Raw genomic sequence first — 21,010 nt, 5'->3', positions numbered from 1 at the left:
CCCCTGGCGTGTTTCAGGCGCTTGAGTCGGGGGTCAGGGCCCCCTGGTGTGTTTCAGGCGCTTGAGTCGGGGGTCACGGCTCCCTGGTGTGTTTCAGGCTCTGGAGTCGGGGGTCAGGGCTCCCTGGTGTGTTTCAGGTGCTTGAGTCGGGGGTTAGGGCTCCCTGGTGTGTTTGAGGCTCTGGAGTCGGGGCTCAGGGATCCATGGCGTTTTTCAGGCTCTGGAGTCGGGGGTCAGGGCTCCCTGGTGTGTTTGAGGCTCTGGATTCGGGAGTCACGGCTCTCTGGCGTGTTTCAGGCACTGGAGTCGGTCATCATGTCTGCTGTAAAGAGGTAAAATGGTCAGTTTCTATGTGTCTGTATTTCCTGCTCACTGGAGTGTGCGTGTATGTGGTGTTTGGTGTTCTTTGCCATTGATGTATTGTTGTAGGATTGTTCTGTGGCATTGAATACTCTTCCATGAGATGGTATTTTAAAACTACTGTACCGTGAGGCATGGTTGCGCCACCTAACCTCCTTTCGACTCAAAACATTTGTTAGGTTTGGGCCTTGAGCCAGTCATCATGTCCGCTCTGAAGATGTAAAATGGTCAGTTTCTCCTGTTGGAACTACTGGGCTTTTAGAATGATAGAGAACCTGGCTTGTCTCTTTATAGGTCAGTCATCAGTGCTGAGATAACATGCAAAGAATGACTGGAAGTGGGTGGGGTGGAGAGGGACACGCCACCGTTGGTGTGCTGCCACCACCTGTATCCTCTGTTGGGCCTGAGAAGGAACAGCATCAGTGCAGAGGGGCGGCCCTGCGGCCGTTTGCAAGTGCGGGTGGGCGGAGCACTGACTCAGAGGTGCCAGGAGGAAGCCTGCTGAGAACCACTGTCTGCCCTGCCCGGGGTGCACTTGACTTGGACGGTTGGCACTCTGGTTTGCCAGCCCTCTCTGCGCCCTGTTTAGAGGCATTCTTCATCCTGTCAGGTCCTTACTCTTACCTCGAAACGAGGAAATAAAACAGGCTTTTAAGAGTCTGAAATAAACACCATTCAGTTGCAGAATGGGGCTTCACCTGCTGCCAGGGTGCTCAGGTTGCTTTTTCTCTTTTAATTATACCACTGGGGCATTACAGTCACTCGCAGCTGGGCTCTGTGGCTCTGGGCAGCGTGGGCGGCTCGCACCTGTGCAAGTGCGGCACCGAGGGTTCCCCTCCGCCGTGGTTACTAACACGGAATGCTGAGAAACGTGCCGTTCCCAAGTTGGGAAGAGCCGCTTGCTTCCTGGACCCAGCTGCCTCTTAATTTGCAGGTTTGGCGCAAAGACCCTGTGGAGCCTGGTGGCCTCCGCCACTGCTCATAGTCCAGCAGTCTGTCCAGACAGCTCTTTCCACAGGGGATGCCTGCCGTTCCCTAAAGACTCTGCTGCCTGCAGCTCTTGGGGTCCTGAGAGGGAGTGGGCCACGGAGGGCCTGATGTGGAGTAACTAGTGGTGTCTGAGACCTCAGGGATGCCCTTGTTTTTGATTAGTGCCTCTGTTCTTTCCTCAGCATACTGTGCTGCTTTGAGGACAGCCAGAGTGCCCTTCCATGTGTGGCCCAGAGGGCATTACTCCCACTGCGCTCCTTCATCTTTACTGTGGTGCTGAAGCCTCTAATAAGCATTAATAATGTGGCATAAGGCTGGGTGCAGTGGCTCGTGTGTAATCCCAGCGCACCTTGGGAGGCTGAGGCAGGAGGACTGACTAAAGCCAGGAGTTTGAGACCAGCCTGGACAACACAGACCCACCTCTACAAAAAAGAAAACACTTAGCTGGGCATGGTGTCGCTTGCCTGTAGCCCCAGCTACTCAGGAGGCTGAGATGGGAGGATCACTGGGATCCAAGAGGTCAAAGCTGAAGTGAATGATGATTACACCACTGCACTCCAGCCTGGGTAACAGAGCAAGATCCAGGAAAAAGTTACATAAACCTTTTTTTTTTTTTTCTGAGATGAAGTCTTTCTCCGTTGCCCAGGCTGCAGTACAGTGGTGTGATCTTGGTTCACTGCTACCTCTGCCTCTCAGGTTCAAGGGATTCTTCTTCCTCAGCCTCCTGAGTAGCTGGGACTATAGGCACATACCACCTCACCTGGCTAATTTTTTTGTATTTTTAGTAGAGATGGTGTTTCACCATCTTGGCCAGGCTGGTCTCAAACTCCTGACCTCCTGATCTCCCACCTTGGCCCTCCAAAGTGCTGGGATTACAGGTATGAGCCACCTCACCCGGCCCATGAACACTTTCTTTCACGTGCACATTGTACTTGTGGAGGGTAAGTTTAGTTAGCACTTAAGAGGTAGGAAAGGGATGAACGAGAGTAGGTGGACAGCTTTATTACAGATAGTAAAAAAATAAGACTGCTAAGTTGTACCATGCTGTTGTTCATGTTGGAAGTAACTAGCTGTGTCTACTTACGGGATATGGCATTGTCTACGTTTAAATGGATGTTTATTGTGCAGCCTAGGTGGGCAGGAGAGAACAGTGGCTGAGTGTGGGCCGGTCACTTTGGAGGTCAGCTGAGACAGTCGTGTGGTACTCACGCACTCAGCATTTCTGGTCATCCGTGGAGCGGGCCCTGCTGCTATGTGGCTGTGCCTGACCTGTCTCCTTTCTTTTCACAGGCGGTGATGGTGCCTCAAGGTGGCGGACAGCTGTGGGTCTTTGGAGGGGAGTTTGCCTCTCCCAACGGAGAGCAGTTCTACCACTACAAGGATCTCTGGGTACTGCATTTGGCCACCAAGACCTGGGAACAAGTCAAGTAAGAAGCCGGATGAGAAACTGAGCTCCAGGCATGGTTCCTCTGAGCCTGAGTGCTGAGCCCAAGTGCTGGGAGCAGACCTCAGAATACCAGGGCGGGGAGGATCCTGGGCCACGGTCCAGGAGCCCAGTCTCGCTGGGACCTGGGAGACCACGTTTTCTCTGGACCCTTCACAGGGAAGCCTGGCCCAGGTGTGGAGGGCACCAGCTGCCTGGCTTTGGTGACAGCACTGCCAGGATTGGCTGGGTCAGCTGTGCCTTGGGCTTGTTCTCCAGGTTCTTCCTGTCATCCGCCACCAGCCTCTCACTGGCCGTGTTACTGTCCTCCTCCTGTGGCCTTCATGTACACCCTTGGAGGCAGATGTAGGTACCCTGCTTGCTGGAAGGGGAGCTGATCCCCATCCATACGTGTCGTTTACTAAAAGGGCGTGCTGTTTCTGTGTGGAGTTGGTGTAGAAACGGTGGAGTTGGCCAGAGGCAGGTAGGACGTTGACATTTCTCTTCAGTGAACCCGCTCTGCCTCTGTTCGTTTTCCCTTGGTTGGGAATGTTGCTGCCGGGGTTTCTGATGCACATTTACCACGGGTGTCTCCTGTTAGTCAGGAGCTGTGTGTCTGTCTCTGTGTAGAGTCAGACGGTGTGTTTGCTTATCAGTTTTTGAAGAGAAGAAGCCTGGTGAAATGCCAGACCGAAGTAGAGTTGTTAGTGTCTCTCTAGGTGTGGCTTGGCCTGATTGCCATGGCTGCGACCCACCCTTACTGGCACCATATCCTGCCATTAAAGTGGCAGAGCAGAAGTCCCTTTCCCGGGAGGCAGGCCGCTGCACACAGGCCTTCTCCGCATCTGGGGCTTTGGCTGGAGGACGGGGTGCTCGCTGGAGCCCCAGCTTTGTTATGTCACGGTGAGCCTTGTTGGGGTGTTGGGGCCTGTTCTGCTGACTCCACTGCTGTGCCTGGCTCGAGGCCGGGAGTGTTAACCAGTCGGACGAAGAGTCCACATTGCACAGAGGGTGCAGGTAGATGCGCTGCCCTGGGCCCACGTGCTGGAGGAGAGCGTGACCGTAGCCTTACAGCAGGACCCGGAAGGTGCTGTGGTGTGGGTGGGTTACTGTGTCCCCTGGCTTTCCAGTCCCCTTTCTCGTGCTTGCTTTGTAAAAGGTTCATAATTTTCGTAGGCACAGCAATCGGGAAATGACTTTGATGCTGAAAATGGGTTTGTGTGTCTTGAAACGCACGTACTTGAGGTATTTGCACTCAGCAGATGGTTGTCGTCTCTTGCTTTTTGTAACTCTCCCTTTCACAGTCCACTTGGGACTGATGTGCTTGTTCACATCTGGCAAATCGTTTTGTGTTTGTGTGTGTGTGTGCGCGCGTGCTTGCGTGTGTGTCTGTGTGTGCGTGCGTGCGTATGTGTGTGACGAAGTATTGCTCTGTCTCCTAGGCTGGAGTGCAGTGGTGTGATCTTGGCTCACTGCAACCTCTGCCTCCTGGGTTCAAGCAATTCTTCTGCCTCAGCCTCCCAGGTAGCTGGGAGTACAGGCAAACACCACCAGGCCAGCTAATATTTTTTTGTATTTTTTTACTGGAGATGGGGTTTCACCATATTTGGCCAGGCTGATCTTGAACTCCTGACCTTGTGATCCGTCCACTTCACCCTCCCAAAGTAACGGGATTATAGGCGTGAGCCACCACTCCCAGCCTGATTAATTTTTGTAAATGGCATTTTAAATAGCATTTCCAAGGGAGATGGGGTACACGGTAGGTGCCTGGTCACTTTGGGAGTGGCCCTGGCTCCTATCTTGGGCAGGTAGCCGCGGGTGGGAGCCCCTTCCCTCGTGTGCAGCTCCAGCTGCATCCCACGCTGTTGGCTTGGGCACACACAGGACATCCAGGCAGCTGCCCGGGGTCAGGATTATCTGATAAACAGACATCTTGTTACTTGAATGCTTGCTTGTTGTAATTAGAACAATTAAAACAGGAGATTTGTTTTAATTACAGGGGAATTATGTCCTTCACTGTCTTCTTTTTGCCAGAATCAGTTTGTGGAGGTAACTGTCTCTGGTGATGATTTCTGGTTCTGCTGGGCCTAAGTAGTCATTAGCAAGGGAGACCTGTGGGGGTGATGAACAGAGACCTGGCAAAGCATTGCTTTGAGATGTTTGCCTTGGCAGCCATGGTGTGACTGGTGGGTCCGCAGGTCACCCTTGGTCCTGGAGGGGCGTGTGAAGTGTGAGTCTGAGGAGACACAGCCTGTTCTGAGTACAGATTTGGAGGTCAGGAAATTGAGGCTGTGCCCCTAAATTAATTAATCCTCCCCCTCCCCCCCTCCCCCCTTCTCCCTTCCTTCTCTTCCTCTCTCTCTTTTTCTTTCCTTTTCTTTCTCTTTCTCTTTTTTTACTTTTGTTACCTATTTATTTAGTAGAGACTGGGTTTCACCCTGTTGACCAGGCTAGTCTCAAACTCCTGACCTCAGGTGATCTGACCACCTCGGCCTCCCAAATTGCTCAGATTTCAGGTTCGAGCCACCGCACCCGGCCTCTTTCTTTTTCTTTCTGGCCTTTCTTGTCTCTGTCTCCTTTCTCTCCTTTTTTTTTTTTTTTTTTTTTTTTTTCCTCTCTCTCCTCCTTCCTCTCTTTCTCTCTTTTCACTCTGTCTCTCTCTCCTTCCTTCTTAAAGAGACAGAGTTTTACTGTTGCCCTGGCTGGAGTACAGTGGTGTGATCACACCTTAATGCAGGCTCAGACTCCTGGTCTCAAGTGGTCTTCCTCCCTGAGCTTCCTGGGTAGCCGGGATTACAGGTGTTGCACCACTGCGCCTGACTAAATTTTTTTTGAAGAGATGGAGTCTTGCTCTGTCCCCCAGGATGGAGTGCAGTGGCACGATCTTGGGTCACTGCAACCTCTGCCTCCCGGGTTCAAGCAGTTCTCCTGCCTCAGTCTCCCAAGTGGCTGGGATTACAGGCACATGCCACCACACCCGTCTCATTTTTGTATTTTTAGTAGAGATGGGGTTTCACCATGTTGACCAGGCTGGTCTTGTACTGCTGACCTCGTGATCTGCCTGCCTCTGCCTCCCAAGGTGCTGAGATTAGAGGTGTGAGCCACTGTGTCCGGCTTAAAAATTTTTTTCTTTCTTTTTTTAGAGATGGGGTCTTGTTATATTGCCCAGGCTGGTCTTGAACTCTTGGCCTCAAGTGATTGTTCCACTTCAAGCTTTAGAGTAGCTGGGATTATAGGCGTGAGCCTCTCGGCCGGGCTGAGCAGCTTCATTTCTGTATGTCTACTGTTCAGCAGGATTTGGTTACTGCTGCTTCACGTGTCTGTGATTGGGAGACGCCTTACCTTGAGCCTTGTTCGGTTGTGAAGGCCCTGATGAGACTCACAATGGTAACAAATGGTCTGCGGGAGATGATGTTGGACAGCAGATATCCAGGTCCCTTTCCACTTTGTCTCCCATCATGTAGTCAGCTCTGGGCGCTGAGCGCTTGCCCTCATTAACACCAGGTATCTTGACTGTCCTCATGGCCTCAACCTGCCCTCTTCCACCCTGTCGCGATGTTGTCTTGAAGACCTTCAATGTGAATGACCCCCTTCTATTGTGTACCAGCTCCAAGCACATCTTAGCTAAGGTTTCCTGAGCAAGACATTCAGCAGAAGCCAGAATAGATGAATGGATTTGCCCATATAAAACAGGAAGGTCTTTGTGTGGAAAAGGACGCCACAGGGAAAGTTAAAAATAGTGACCGGTGGGGAGAAAGCACCTGCAACATCAAGCAGAGCTCACATCAGGGAAGGTGGTGCCCTGTGAAGCAGAGCAGCAGGCTGGGCAGAGGGCATCACGAGGCAGTCCATGTTTGTACATAGTTTGTACAAAAAACATGTACGAAAGTATTTCCAAAAAACAGGATGCAGAAAAACATATGCTTGGAAAAAAGCCTGCGTGTGTGCACATGTGTGATTATATGCATGTGTGCGAGTGTGTGTACATGTCCCTGTGTGTATGCATGGTTGTGTGTGTGCGCATGTATGTGTGCATGCATATGTGGCGTATGTGTGCTGGCACACCTGTGCTTGTGCATGCATGTGTGCATACATGATTGCATGTATGTGTATGTGAGCATGTGTGCATGCACCTGCATATGTGTGTGTGCACCTGCAAGTACACACCTAGAGAACCCAGTTACGTGCACACTGTATGTGCACATGAGGAGATTGCTATCGTTTCTGAGGTTTCTTATGATTTATTGATCTTTTCTTGGTGCCATTTTTTAATGCTATTTTAATTACTGTAGCTTTATGGTATTTTTTGATAGCTTGGAAGATTTTTCTCATTTAAAGTCTTTGCTTTTTATTTCATGAGCTTTACCATCGGTTTTTCAAATTCTTGTTTTTCTCTGAGACAGAGTCTAGCTCTGTCACCCAGGCTGCAGTGCAGTGGTGCAGTCTTGGCTCACTATAACCTCTGCCTTGCTCGTTGAAGAGATTCTCCTGCCTCAGCCTCCCGAGTAACTGTGATTACAGGTGCCTGCAACTATGCCTGGCTAATTTTTGTATTTTTAGTAGATTCAGAGTTTCACCATGTTTGTCAGGTTGTTCTCCAACTCTTAACCTCGTTACGCACCCGCCTCGGCCTTCCCGAAGTATTGGGATTACCGATGCCCGCCACCGTGCCTGGCTAACTTTTGTATTTTTAGTAGAAACAGGTTTGCCATGTTGGCCAGGCTAGTCTTGAACTTCTGACGTCAGGTGATCTGCCCACCTCGACCTCCCAGTTGCTGCGATTACACGTATGAGCCACCGTGCCCGGCCCTCAAATTCTGATTTTGAAAGTCCAGCAGAGTTTCAGTGGGATTGCGCATTTGCTGATAAACTGCATTTACGGAGTGACACCATCATAATCCACAGTCGTTCCCCTCGGGAACACTGTACATCTCTCCATGTAGTTGAGCTTATTCCTTTATTTAAAAATTTAAACCTGGACTGTGGTGGTGAGAGTGTCAAATCGTAACCACGAAACACCCTGGGAGGTTAGGTTTATTTATTTATTTTTAATTCTTTAGTCAACTTTAAAATGCCCCAAAGTAAAATTGCAGAGTCGAAACCAGGTGCAGTGGCTCATGCCTGTAATCCCAGCATTTTAGGAGGCCGAGTTTGGAGCATCACTTCAGCCCGGGAGTTTGAGACCAGCCTGGACGACATAGTAAGACCCCATCTTTAGCAAAGAAATTATCTAGGTATGCTGGTACATGTGTAGACACAGCTACTTGGGAGGCTGGGGTGGGAGGATCACTTGAGCTCAGAAGTTGAAGGTGGCAGTGAGCTGTGATTGCATCACTGCACTGCAGTCTGGGCTACAGTGAGACCCCATGACTTAAAACAACAAAATCAGAGTGCAAGGCATACACATTTATAAAGCCTTTGACCTCGTGTATAATGATTCTCCTAAAAGCCTCAAGTCAGGGCTTCTGGTGGCTTGTGGAGGGCTGACTCTTAGCTGATGCCTGTGCGGGACACTCCTGTGTTGGGATTTTCCTCAAGTGTTCTCTGTGCTCACCTTCGCTTCATAACTGGCAGACACTGGACCACAGCTTTAGCGCCTTGCAGAATGAGTCTCGCCTGCCCTGATGGGAAGGCCTTATGGGCGGCTTGTCTAGAGGGGCCATGTATTGATTCTGGGCTTAGAGAAGAGTAGGGGGTTTTCCTGGCACAGTGGCCAGCAGAGCCATCCCCTGGCAGAGGAGAGGACCTTTTGTGGTGGCTCTCAAACCTTCGTACTCCACACAGCCCCTAGGGAGCCCAGGAGAATGCTCTTTCCTGCCTGCCCACCGCAGGCCTAAGTCCATTCAGAGCAGGTTTGAGGTGAGGTTGAGGAATGTGTGTTTTAACCTAACTTCTCCTTGCGCCCTCTCCACGATGCCAGTCCTGATGGCTCTGCACTGTAGGCGGAGTCCTGTTATGATCTGGTCAGCCTCAGGGACTGGTAGAAGGCATGCTTATTTTGAATACTTTTCAGCGGATGTGAAATTTTTTAGCTGCTGCTTATAAGAAGAATATTCATGTAAAATATGTCGTAGGGCCTTAACAATGAGAATAGTGTAGGTTTTGCTTTTGTAAGTTACTCAAGATTGCAGAATGGAAGCATTCTCTGGTTGTTTGGCGGGGCAGGCTCTGAGTGCTGTGCAGCCCGATGGATGGTCATGTCCTAGCTTGCAGGGGACTGCAGGTACAGGTGGCCTGTCGACTTCTCGAGCTGCGCGGCAGCGTGTGGGATCCTGGTGCAGTGCTGCCTCTGCCTCTCATTGGGCTTGGTGGTTCATGCACTACGTGGCCACTGCTGAGAGAGGACTACTTTGGCTGTTTTTGCCTTTTAGATTAAAAAAAAGGGAAAGGTCAGGAGATTCAGCCACAATGAAAACTGTCTTTTGCCCTTTCTGGGGAAGATTGCTTTGGCAGGCCCTGTGCAGAGTATGAGGGAATCCCCATGGGGTGGGCTTAGGTCTTTTCAGAATTCCGGTAACAGTTCATCAGGAAACTGAATAGAAGTTGCTACCATGATCCAGTCCTGCACTGTGCATGCTTTTTTTTTTAGTGAATATTTTTGACTCCTGTGGAGCAAGTTAGTTTTTCAGCTGAGGGGACTGAAGTCCGTAGGAATTAAATATTGGTAAAGGTGCATGGAGTCTGAATTCAGTATCTGGAGTAGCCTATTCCTTGGCTTTTAAGATTTGTCTTGTAGGAAGGCAGAATAGAGTCCCTCCTGTTGTCATTTTTAACAGTGATGCGTGTTTTGGAATGCTATCTGATTTGAGTTGGGTTAATGTATAGTAGTGGTCCCCAACCTTTTTGGCACCAGGGGATAGTTTCATGGAGGACAGTTTTTCCACCGATGGTGGGGTTGGGGGATAGCTTCAGGACGAAACTGTTCAACCTCAGATCATCAGGCGTTAGATTCTCCTAAGGAGCACACTGCCTAGATCCTGCAACCCAAGTCCGTTGCATGTGCAGTTCACAATAGAGTTCAAGCTCCTGTGAGAATCCCATGCTGCTGCTGGTTTGACAGGAGGTGGAGCTCAGCTGGTGATGCAGCCGGGTTCCTGACGGGCACATGGCCCTCCGCCCACGTCAGCACTTGTTGGGCGCTGTCTCCTGCATTTTGGTTGGTTTATGGCTGTTTTTGTAGCACATAGGATGACGTGGATATTTTTAACAGCCTCATCCTCTTTTCCATTCTAGCAACAGTCAGGGTGACATGTGGATACTTTATAAGTCTCATCCTCTTCATTCTAGCAACAGACAAGATGACATGCGGTTACTTTTTAACAGCCTATCATCCTCTTTTCCATTCTAGCAACGGATAGGAATACCTACCTCATAATGGTTTGAAAATGAGGGAGAATAGTAATGGCGACGTCAAGATGAAAACTCAGGCATGTGAGAGTCACCGCCTCGTTGGACGGCTGCATGTGGCCAGCGCTTGCAGCTATTTTGGGGTCTCTTCAGTCTCAACCTTGAGTGGGAGGTGCCTGCAGAGCTGCCCCATTCTGACTTTGCAACAAAAATCTATGTACTGTTTCTTATTTTTATTTCTGTACTTTTTTTTGTTTGTTTGTTTTTTTGAGACGGAGTTTCACTCATGTTACCCAGGCTAGAGTGCAATGGCGCGATCTCGGCTCACTGCAACCTCCGCCTCCTGGGTTCAGACAATTGTCCTGCCTCAGCCTCCTGAGTAGCTGGGATTACAGGCACGCACCACCATGCCTAGCTGAATTTTTGTATTTTTTTTAATAGAGACGGGGTTTCACCATGTTGACCAGGGTGGTCTCGATCTCTTGACCTCGTGATCCCCCCGCCTCGGCCTCCCAAAGTGCTGGGATTACAGGCTTGAGCCATCGCGCCCGGCCTGTACCTTTGTTTTAAAGGCGCGTGTGCTCATGTGACTTTGAAGGGAGATAGATGCAAAGGAAGGAGTTGTGCTCAGGGCAGTGGTGTGGGGAGGGCTGGGGAGAGGAGGGGGTGGAAGACTCCCCTTTTCCCTCCCACGTGAACAGATGCTGGTGATGTAAGGTCTGTCTGGCTATTGGTAAGAGTGACTAGAAACTGAAACACTAAAAAGGCCAGCATCTAGTGTTTGCAGAGGGTTTTCCTTTGATAAAGGTGTATCATAGTGGAGATGGGTCACAGCTGGGGGTGCAGGCAGCTCCCAGGAAGGCAGGAGCCACCCCTCCCCCCTCCACCCCCACTATGGTCCAGTCAGGCCTGGGCCCTCCTAGCATCAGGCTCTGGAGCAGGAGGGGAGGTGGCTGCCCCTGGGAGCCCCTCAAAGTAGGGTTTCCCCTCTCACCGCCCCCCCGACCTGACCACTTCCTGTTGTGCTGCCCAGCCTAGGGCCTCTGGGATAGGGAGGAGAGAAAGAGTGGGGGCTCCCCCTCGGGCCGCACGTGTATCTGGTCGGTGCGCTGGAGTTCTCGTTTCCCTCCATCTTGGTGGGCCTGCCCTGCCTGCTGAGCTTGCTGGCTTAAACACTCACAGCCTGGTTAGATCCGCTTGCCACACGTGACAGCAAGCGCTTCTCTAGGCACTCGCCACCTTCTCTCCCTGCCCCTGCAGGAGTTGCAGGGGGTGGGGGGAGATTGGTCTCTCTCCATTGGTTTCTCAGCTGGTGCCGTCCGAGGGATCGCCTGTGTCTCACAGATGGAGGCCAGGCCACTTCAGGACCGTGCCGGATAGGTGTTTCATAACAGCTTTCTCTGAGATGTGATTCATATACCATCAAATCACCCTTTAAAAAGTATAATTCAGTGGTTTTTAGCATATTCACGGAATTGTGCAACCAACACAGTAATTTAAATTTAGTGCATTTTCATCCCCCAAAAAGAAACCCCATCTCCCCTGGCAGTCACCCCACCTTCCTCCGTTGCTGGTCCCTGCTGCCTGTGTCTGTGGATCTGCCTATTCCGGGTATTTCATAAAAGTGGAATCAAACTATGTGGCCTCTGTCACGGGCTCTTCTGTGTGGTGCTGTCAGGACATGTCCTGCTGTCCTGGGCATCAGCGCTTCACTCCTGTGGCCGGATGGCGTGCTAGCGTTATGAATGGCTGGTGTCATTGGCAGCGGGCCGGCGGTGTGGACCGCGTGCTGGTGTGTGGATGGGCCGTGTTTTGTTTATCTGCTCTCTGTTGGGCACTTGGATTGTTTCAGCTTTTCTGCTATTGTAGGTGATGCTGCAGTGAACATTCATGGACAGTGCATACATCTTTCTATGCATTGGAGCACGTGGGAGATGATTGATACTGTTTGGTTGCGTGAAGATATGGGGGGTGTGTGTGTGTGTGTGTGTGTGCGCGCGCGCATGTGTGTGCATGATGTTTCCTCCTGATGTGAGGAAGGGGTTATCATTCAGTGGTCAGCTAAAGCTGCATCTGAGTGAAAGTGAGTTTCCTGGAGAACGCACCTTATCAGGATGATTCTGTTATTTTATGATTCTGTGATGAAGGACAGCAACGAGTTAGCTGCAGTCAAGCAGACAGTGCCTTACAGTGGCTGGCCTCTTGAGAGTCTCAGGCATGAAGTACAGGTCGCCATGGGAATGGACACGCCTTGCTCTGCCCTGTAGGCATGAGTGTGGGTGGGTTGGGTTACATGTTCTGAGGCTCTCTGACTCCACAGAAATGTGGGTTCTATAGACAGCAAATAGCAGTAGCTCCTGAAGACAGAACCTTCCCTGCTGGAAAGCCAGGGTATGTGTGTATTCCCGGTTGTGCGCTTTGCACAACAGGGAATGATGATCGTTGGAATCTGTGGTAGGACTGAGGTGGAACTCAGGTATACGTAAAGAGAGACTGATTTGTAGAGAAACCGGGAGGTGGGCCGGAGTGTAGTGGTGTGATCTTGGCTCACTGCAACCTCTGACTCCTGAGTACTCAGCCTCCTGAGTAGCTGGGATTACAGGTGCCTACTACCAGTCCCAGCTAATTTTTGTGTTTGACAGGTTTCACCATGTTGGCCAGGCTGGTCTCAAACTCCTGATCCACCTGCTTCACCCTCCCAAAGTGCTGGGATTATAGGGTAAGCCACCATGCCCTGCTGATTGTCTTATCTGTAAAGTGAGGATAAATGGACATAAGAGTACTGTACGTAGCATAGAATAAACACTCCACAAATGGTGGTTTACTGTGAGTGGTAATCATTAAGATGAGACAAGGGTATGGTTTATAGGCTGCCTGAGTTCCGGAGATGGCTGCTAATCATGCCACACGCCGTGATTAAGTGTCCTGTTTTTACTCCGCCACCATTTGTTATTTGATGGACTTGATCCTCGGAGGAGCAGGGCGGAATTCCAAAGGCATGTGTTTGAAATGAAAGGGGAGCAGGGTGGAATTCCAAAGGCATGTGTTTGAAATGAAAGGGGAGGTGCATGCGCACGGTTCTCCTAGGGCTGTTCTGTAACCACGGTTGAGAGACAGGGCTCCTCTAGTCTGAGGATGACCCACTTAGGTGGAGTTCCCTGTTGGCTCTGCCCCTGTGACCTGGACCTTCAGGGGTATGGTAGGAATTGCTCCTTCACTCAGCAGATGTCTGAAGGCCACAGGTGTGGCAGGTCCTGCAGTGGCACATTTTCATGATATTCCTGTCCACAACAGAGTGCGCATGCATTGGCGGTTCCCTAGGATGATCATACTGTGTTTTTACCTCCCTTTTTTGTGTTGAGACAAATAATTGCCATCCTGTTAGGGTGGCCTAGAGTGTCTGGGACAGTACCATGCAGTCGAGGTTTGTAGCCGAGAAGCAGTGGGTTCTCCCGACAGCCCAGGTATGTGGCGGGCTGTGCCTTCCAGGAGCGTGTGAGTGCACTCTGACAGCACAGTCTTGACAGCCCAGTGACAGAGTTGCCTGACAATATGTTGTTTCTTAGAACCTGTCTGTCATTAAGCAGTGTGAGACTGTATGTTGTAGAATTTTGTAAGGTATAGACTTCAGAATTGTTCCGAGAAGTATTTGCACATGGAGTGCTTACCTCTGATTGGACCCTAGACTTATGGAGTCATCTGGTGTGTATCCGTTTTCTGTTAGTATCATGGCCCAGCCCATTGGAGGGGCCTGGTGGGGACACTGCCTGGCAGCTTGCCCCCTTTGGCGCTCTGCTGTGTGCAGCTTCTGAGCCTCGAGGCAACCACCCCCACGACGTCCCACCATATTCTGTAATGTCCATAGACTTCTGGCCAAGGAGGACATGTGAATGTTTTAAGACTCCATATTTAGGCATGACAGCAGTTGCAAAGCCTGTTGGGGATTCAAATATAAATGGACTTTTTGAAGTAACTTTATTTTTCTAAAGAGGGATGTGGAGTATTTTTATAGAAATTTTTTCCCTTTTTAGGCACAAAACACTGTGATAGTTGGCTACTGCCACAGAAAGTTAATTGAGTCCTTTGTGTCAGCCAGAGGATGAGACTCTGGTGGGATTCCCATGCAGGCAGTGGAAGGAGGCCCTGCCCCAGCGCCAATAGGGCAGCTGGGGGGCACCCCTCAGCCCCAGGCCTTGTGTTCCGTTGCTGGACGGGGATGGCAGTGACAGCACTCAGTTCTTTTTTTGAAGCAGACTTGGATGCAAACACAGTGGTTTAGTTTTGAATGAAGGTCTGGTTCTCAGATTGTTCTTAAAAAGTAATCCATCAGGAAATGGATCAGCAAGAAGGGAGTTCATTTCTTGCTCTGTGTGTGGGGTTTTCTTCTCAATCGATGGTCTCACCTGCGGTGTGTCCGTTGTATGGCTGTCCCGTGGGGCACCCAGTCAGGAGGGGATGGAGCGGCCGTGGGGTCTGGAACTGTGAAGTGAGGCCAACTTGCAGGACTCCGTAGAGACTTAGTGAGCTGAGGTCCTGCTACGCATCAGTATGTGAGGAGGCCGCCTCACAGGCTCATGCCAGCTCCAGGTTGGATTAGTAAAACTGGTGTCTAGAAAAAGGGACTGCTTGCTTCTGGTTGACTTTCCATGGATGGGTGTGGTAGTCATTCTGAGTGCCATGTTAAAAGGAATGCTGCTGACGGAGGGTGCTGGAGGAGAGGAGCCAGTGGGAACCTGCGTGTGAACAGGGAGAACGGAATTTGCTGCAGCCCCCTAGGAGTCAACCTGGTGATTCGGTGAATGATCCCTCTGAACTTTGTAAACTTGGAATAGATGACTCAAGCTTCCTTTTAACTTTTAGAGTCCATGTCCTGATGTGTTTTTAGGGTACTTGCCTCTTTGTAGGCTTTTACGGAAAACGCTGTAAGTGGGTTTGGGGGATTGCTGTGTAATATGCAGAAAAATAAATGGAGGAAGAACGCATTGTGTAAGTAGGCACCGACTTGTGTGATGAAAGCTGCAACTATCCTTTGCAGCCCAGAGTGACTATGACCTGTGTGGAGAGGTTGGCGGGCCGGGCAGAGAGTGTGTGAGAAAGCCATGGAGAATCCTAGGGAGTGGATTCCTAAGTAGGCGAGGTGGGTCATCAGCGAGGATCCCAGGGAGTGGATTCCCAAACAGGAGGTGAGGCGAGTCATCAGGATCCCAGGGAATGGCTGCAGCGCCCCTGCCCACCAACCCTCCTTAAGGCCCTGCCCTGGTACCTGTGGCTCTAGGAGATTTCCTCGGTAGTCCCAGCACACGCACCTGTTGAGGCCCATAATGTAGCCCACAACCTTCCCTGTGTGCCCAGCCTTCTCTGTGCTTGGCCTTCTCTGTACCTGGGCGCCCTGCACATCCGTGGCCTGTGTAAGCACCTCTGCAAGCTTTCTGAGCGCTTGCTGCCCCAGTGCCTCCTCCCCACCCCACTCTGTTCCGTTGTTCCTCCCTCTGGTTGTGAAAGTCACGGCTGCTCACTGGAGGACTGCTGGGAGATGCAGGAAAGAATCAAGACCAGAAAACCACTGAGTACCCCCAGATAGAATCAGGAATAGGACTGGCTTTGCACCCTGCCTTTTCACTTAGTTTTTTTGAGCATTCTTCCATGATACGCAGAATGTTTCTTAAACATCTTTGTCAAGTTGATAGAATGAAACGCTATCTGCTTTATTTGAAATTCTTTGATTTCTAGGGAGGTCGGTTATAGTTTTGTTTTCATTATTTGTATATTTTTAAGGTTTTAAATTTGCTTTTTGTATTGCCGTATATTTTTATATCGGTGTTATTGAGGCATAATTATAATGAAATTCAGTAACATGCATACCTTTTAGGTACAGAGTTAGATGAGTGTTACGAAATATGCACACCCATGTCATCACCACCACAGTCGAGACGTAGGCCTTCGTGGCACCTCAGAGAGCGCCCTCTTACCCTGTGTAGTTGGTCCCCTCCCAGCACCTACCCCGGAAAGCCGCTGTGGGCCATGGTGGCATCTCGCGTTTATGACGCTTGTGTGCATGGAGTCCAGCAGAACCTGCTTTTGTTCAGCGAGGTGATTGCTGTGTGCGTCAGTAAATGATTCCCTTTTGTTTCTGAGAAGTCCTCCCCAGTGTGGGCAGCAGCGCACGCTGTTCATGCACCCACTGAAGGACAGCTCGGCTGCTGGGATGACGGCAGAGAGCATCTGTGAACATGTGCATGTCAGTCGTGTGCGGACCACTGTTTTCCTTTCTCTTGAGTAAATGTTTAATGTCGTATTGCTAAGCTGTGCACCAAGTATGTTTCACATTACAGAAACGGTCACTGTGGCTTCACTGTCTTGCATTCTCACCAGTGCCGTGGGTCCAGCCGCCCTGCGGCCTCCTCAGCACTTGATGTTGTCTTGATTTCGGGTGCCCAGCCATGTGTGGTAGGAGGTCACAGTGGATTTGGCACGTGTTTCCCTGACCACTTGTGATGGCGGCCATCTTTTCCTGTTTTCATTGGCCATTTTCCGTCTTCTTTCCTCCATTTTTATGTCATATGAACTTTCTGATCAAATCTTTTGTTTGTGTTTTTATTGGGTCATTTATCTTACTATTATAAGGTACAGTTCTGGACCGGGCACGATGACTCATGCCTGTAATCCCAGCACTTTGGGAGGCTGAAGCGGGCAGATCACTTGAGGTCAGGAGTTGAAGACCAACCTGGGTAACATGGCGAAACCCCATCTCTTTTAAAAAAAAAAAAAAAAAAAAACAAAAAAAAAAAAAAAATTAGCCAGGCATGGTGGTGCAAGCTTGTAATCCCAGCTACTCAGAAGGCTGAAGCAGGAGAACTGCTTGAACTTGGGAGGCAGAAGTTGCAGTGAGCCAAGATAGCACAACTGCACTCCAGCCTGGGTGACAGAGTGACTCCATCTTAAAAAAAAAAAAAAAAAAAATTGGAATTCTGTATGTATTCTGGATTCAAATCATTTGTTAGTCATGTCTTTCAAAATATTTCTCCCAGTCTGTCTTTTGCCTTTTTTTGAGGCTTTGTATTTTGATGGAGTCCAGTTTATAATGTTCTCCCTAAGAAATGTTTATGCACTCCAAGGTCATGGAGATTTTCCCAGTTTTATTCCTGAAGTTTATAGTAGCTAGCTAGGATCTTATTGCATGGTTTTGATAGCTCATGGTATTTAATTCGTGAGCAGTAAGTGCTCCCAAAACAGAAAACAGTGAGAAATTGGGTGTTGTTGTCATTTTTAGAGCAACCAGCAATTAAGCAAGTTCATAGTGTTTTTTTGTTTCTTTCGTTTTAGATCAACAGGGGGTCCTTCAGGTCGGAGTGGACATCGGATGGTGGCCTGGAAGAGACAGTTGATCCTTTTTGGTGGCTTCCATGAAAGTGCACGGTTGGTACCAAGAATGGAAAAATCTCTTTCCTGAAGCATTAAGGGGTGGACTTTTTACGGGAAGAACATTCTGAATACACAAGAAAGATGTGCCCATTCTCCTACATCCAGCTTCACCAGACCTTGGTGTGGGTAGCCACACAGGGCCTTGACCCTGAAGGGTCACACACCTGGTCTTGAACTGGCTTCATGCTGTGTTCGTATTGAAATTCTTAACCTTGTTGAACAGGGACCCTACATTTTAGTTTTACACCAGGCCCTGCAAATGATGTGGCTAGTTGTATCTAAAATGGGGTTTTGGCTAGGCACAGTGGCTCACACCTATAATCCCAGCACTTTGGGAAGGTGAGGCAGGTGGATCACTTGAGGTCAGGAGTTTAAAACCAGCCTGGCCAACGTAGTGAACCCTTTCTGTACTAAAAATAGAAAAATTAACTAGGCATGGTGGCAGGCGCCTGTAATCCAGCTATTCAGGAATCTGAGACAGGAGAATCGCTTAAACCCAGGAGGTAGAGGTTGCAGTGAGTTGAGATCCTGCCACTGCACTGCAGCCTGGGTGACAGAGTGAGACTTTGTTTGAATGAATGAATGAATAAATAAATGGGATTCTAAAACCTTACCTGAGTTCGGAATACTTTGGAGTACTGGTTAGAGTGCTGATTGCAGCTCTGACTCAGAGGGCTGGAGTGAGGCCCAAGAATCTGCATTTTAACGAGCTCCCAGGTGATGCTGATGTTGCTGGCCAGTGGACCTCACTTTGAGAGCCACTGGCCTGTAATAACTTAAAAACACTCCGGTCCGGGAAAGCAGCAATAGCATATCTTCCACAGTGATACCTTAAGAGGAAGCCGGTAGTTCTCTGTTGATGTCACGTGGATGTTTGTGCAGCCGGCATGGCTGCCCAGGGTGAGCCGCAGGCGCTCTGATTGTTGTAGGCCTGTCGTCTGCTCGTGTATGTTCTTGAGCTTCCTTAGTTCAGTCCAGGAAAGTACTGGGGGGGGGGAAAAAAAAGCTGGTGATCCCTGTTTGTGTCACAAGCGCAGTAGCATTCTGGGTAAGGTGAAGGCCATCTTTTTTGAAGGACTTTACGCTGGCCTCCTGCGGTGTGAGAGACAATGGCTGTCTTTATCTCCGGGGCCTCATTAGAAGCTCTGTTTCTCTCCTGGTCCCTTCGGAAATAGCATCTCGATGGATGTGATGGCGCCAGTCACACCTTTGTCACATTGCAAGTCCAGTTGCACGTTCTGGTGATTCTCTGCTGATTCTTGGTGCATCATGATAAGTCTCTTCAGCCATGTGGGAAAGCCTGTGTTGGGTGGGTTAGGAGGGGCAGGTGATGGAATTTTTCAACATTGTGGTATGGATTGGGCTCAGTTAAGGTTTCAGAATTTTTTTTTTTTTTTTTTTTTTTGATAGGGGTTTTCAGTCTTGTTGCCCAGGCTGGAGTGCAGTGTGCAGTCTTGGCTCACTGCAACCTCCACTTCCCAGGTTCAGGCGATTCTCCTGTCTCGGCCTCCTGTGTAGCTGGGATTACAGGTGCCTGCCACGATGCCCAGGTAATTTTTGTGTTTTTAGTAGAGACCGGGTTTCACCATGTTGGTAAGGCAGTTCTCAAATGACTGACCTTAAGTGATGTGCCTACCTCAGCCTCCCAAAGTGCTGGGATTACAGGCGTGAGCCACCACGCCTGGCCAGGTTTCAGATTTTCTTTACAAATATATTCTCATTAATGTTGTGAATTGGGGGGAAAGGGGATCCAAATGCTTAAATACTTTATAAGGCGGGAAATTTTAAGAATGTAATTTGGATTAAAAGGTGTTTAAGGCTGGGCACAGTGGCTCCCGCCTGTAATCCCAGCACTTTGGGAGACTGAGGTGTGTGGATCACTTGAAGCCAGAAGTTTGAGACCAGCCTGGTGAAAACCTGTCTCTACTAAAAATACAAAAAAAAAAAAAATCAGTCAGGTGTGGCGGTGCATACCTGAAATCCCAGGTACTCAGGGAGGCTGAGGCAAGAGAATTGCTTGAACCTGGGAGGCAGAGGTTGAGGTGAGCGGAGATTGTGCTATTGCACCCTAGCCTGGGTGACAGAATGAGACTCTGACTCAAAAAATATCTTAGTGCGTTTTATGTGGCTGTAACAGAATACCTGCGAACAGGTAATTTTTAAAAAGAGGTTTCGCTTTATGCCAGCACACACTTGGGAAGTAATCCCTTGCTGCAAGAACGAATCTAGTGTTGTTGCAGCAGCGGCAGCTCATGCTAGCGGAGAACTGCACCCAGCCGCTCACGAGGGGTCCGCGCCTGACCCACACACCTCTCCCAGGCCTCTTTCCCAACACTGCACTCTGGGGATCAGAGCATGAATTTGGGGGGGACAAACTCAAACCATAACAAGGCATGGTTTTGTGTCCTCGAAGGAGTTACCTGGATGCGACAGTGCTATAATTTTGAATGGTTTGCAAATGTTTTTACACTCATTCTCTTCAAGAACAAGCTGTCGCTAGCAGGTCATCATCTCACATTAAAGATGAGGAAGCTGCTGGGCTTCGTGGCCCAGCACCTTGGCCTCCCAGAGTGCTAGGATTTCAGCACTTGGGAGGCCAAGGCTGGTGGATCACCTGAGGTAAGGAGTTAAGACCAGCCTGGCCAACTTTGCAAACCCCATCTCTACTAAAAAATAAAAAATTAGCCAGGCACGGTGGGCACCTGTAATCCCAGCGACTTTGGAGACTGAGGCAGGAGAGTCGCTTGAACCCAGGAGACGGAGGTTGCAGTGAGCCGAGATGGTCCACTGCACTCCAGCCTGGGCAACAGAGAGAGACTCATGGAAGGGGGAAAAAAAAAAGATGAGGAAGCCGAAGTAAGTCCTAAGTTACTCAGCTCACTGTAGCCTCCACCTTCCAGGTTCAAACTGTGTGCCTCAGCCACCCGCATAGCTGGGATTATAGGTGCTTGCCCCCATGCCTGGCTAGTTTTTTGTATTTTTAGTGGAGACATGAGGTTTCTCTATATTGGCCACGCTGGTTTTGAACTCCTGACCTCAAGTGATCCACCTGCCTCAGAATCCCAAAGTGCTGGGATTACAGGCATAAGCCCAGCGCGTCCAGTATGTTTATCTGAAAACCAGGTGTGCGACTGGTGCTGGGTAGACACCTGTGACTTTTCCTGCCTCACACAAAACAGAACGAGGAGGAGAAAACCAGGTACTTCAGACTTGGGCTAGAGCTGCTCGCTCTTCCATGTTTTCTTTCCTTAAATCAGTTCGGCGCTCCTTTTTGAGTAGCCGGAGAGCAGCGTCTTACTCTTTTACAATTATTTTGTCGAAGTCCAGCGTTAGAACAGGACATTCTGGGTATGCCACAGAGTCTCCCCATGCTTCCAGCAAAGCTGCCCCTTCCCTACGCGGCCTGATCTGCGTGCTGGGTCCGGCAGGTAGTGAGCAAGGCAGGAAATGTTAAGGGCATTTCTGTTA

General features: G+C 49.8%; 1 protein-coding gene across 5 annotated transcripts in view; it reads left to right on the top strand.

Annotated features, from left to right (window-relative positions):
- The first annotated feature begins 2,617 nt into the window (after positions 1–2,617).
- The window catches only part of KLHDC4 (kelch domain containing 4), a 55,924-nt gene continuing 37,531 nt past the window's right edge, over positions 2,618–21,010 (top strand). For all 5 annotated transcript variants that reach the window (XM_032284636.1, XM_032284634.1, XM_032284635.1 and 2 more), the window contains exons 1-2: positions 2,618–2,777; positions 17,444–17,536. In XM_032284636.1, coding sequence (XP_032140527.1) covers positions 2,647–2,777; positions 17,444–17,536 — 224 coding nt within the window. In that variant the 5' untranslated portion in view covers positions 2,618–2,646. The remainder of the gene's footprint in view (positions 2,778–17,443; positions 17,537–21,010) is intronic.

This window comes from Sapajus apella, unplaced genomic scaffold, assembly GCF_009761245.1.
Source record: "Sapajus apella isolate SASKATOON/1434 unplaced genomic scaffold, GSC_monkey_1.0 scaffold15, whole genome shotgun sequence".
Classification (NCBI taxonomy): Eukaryota; Metazoa; Chordata; class Mammalia; order Primates; family Cebidae; genus Sapajus; species Sapajus apella.
Note: the sequence above shows the minus strand (reverse complement) of the source record. Positions and strands in the feature narration are given on the sequence as shown.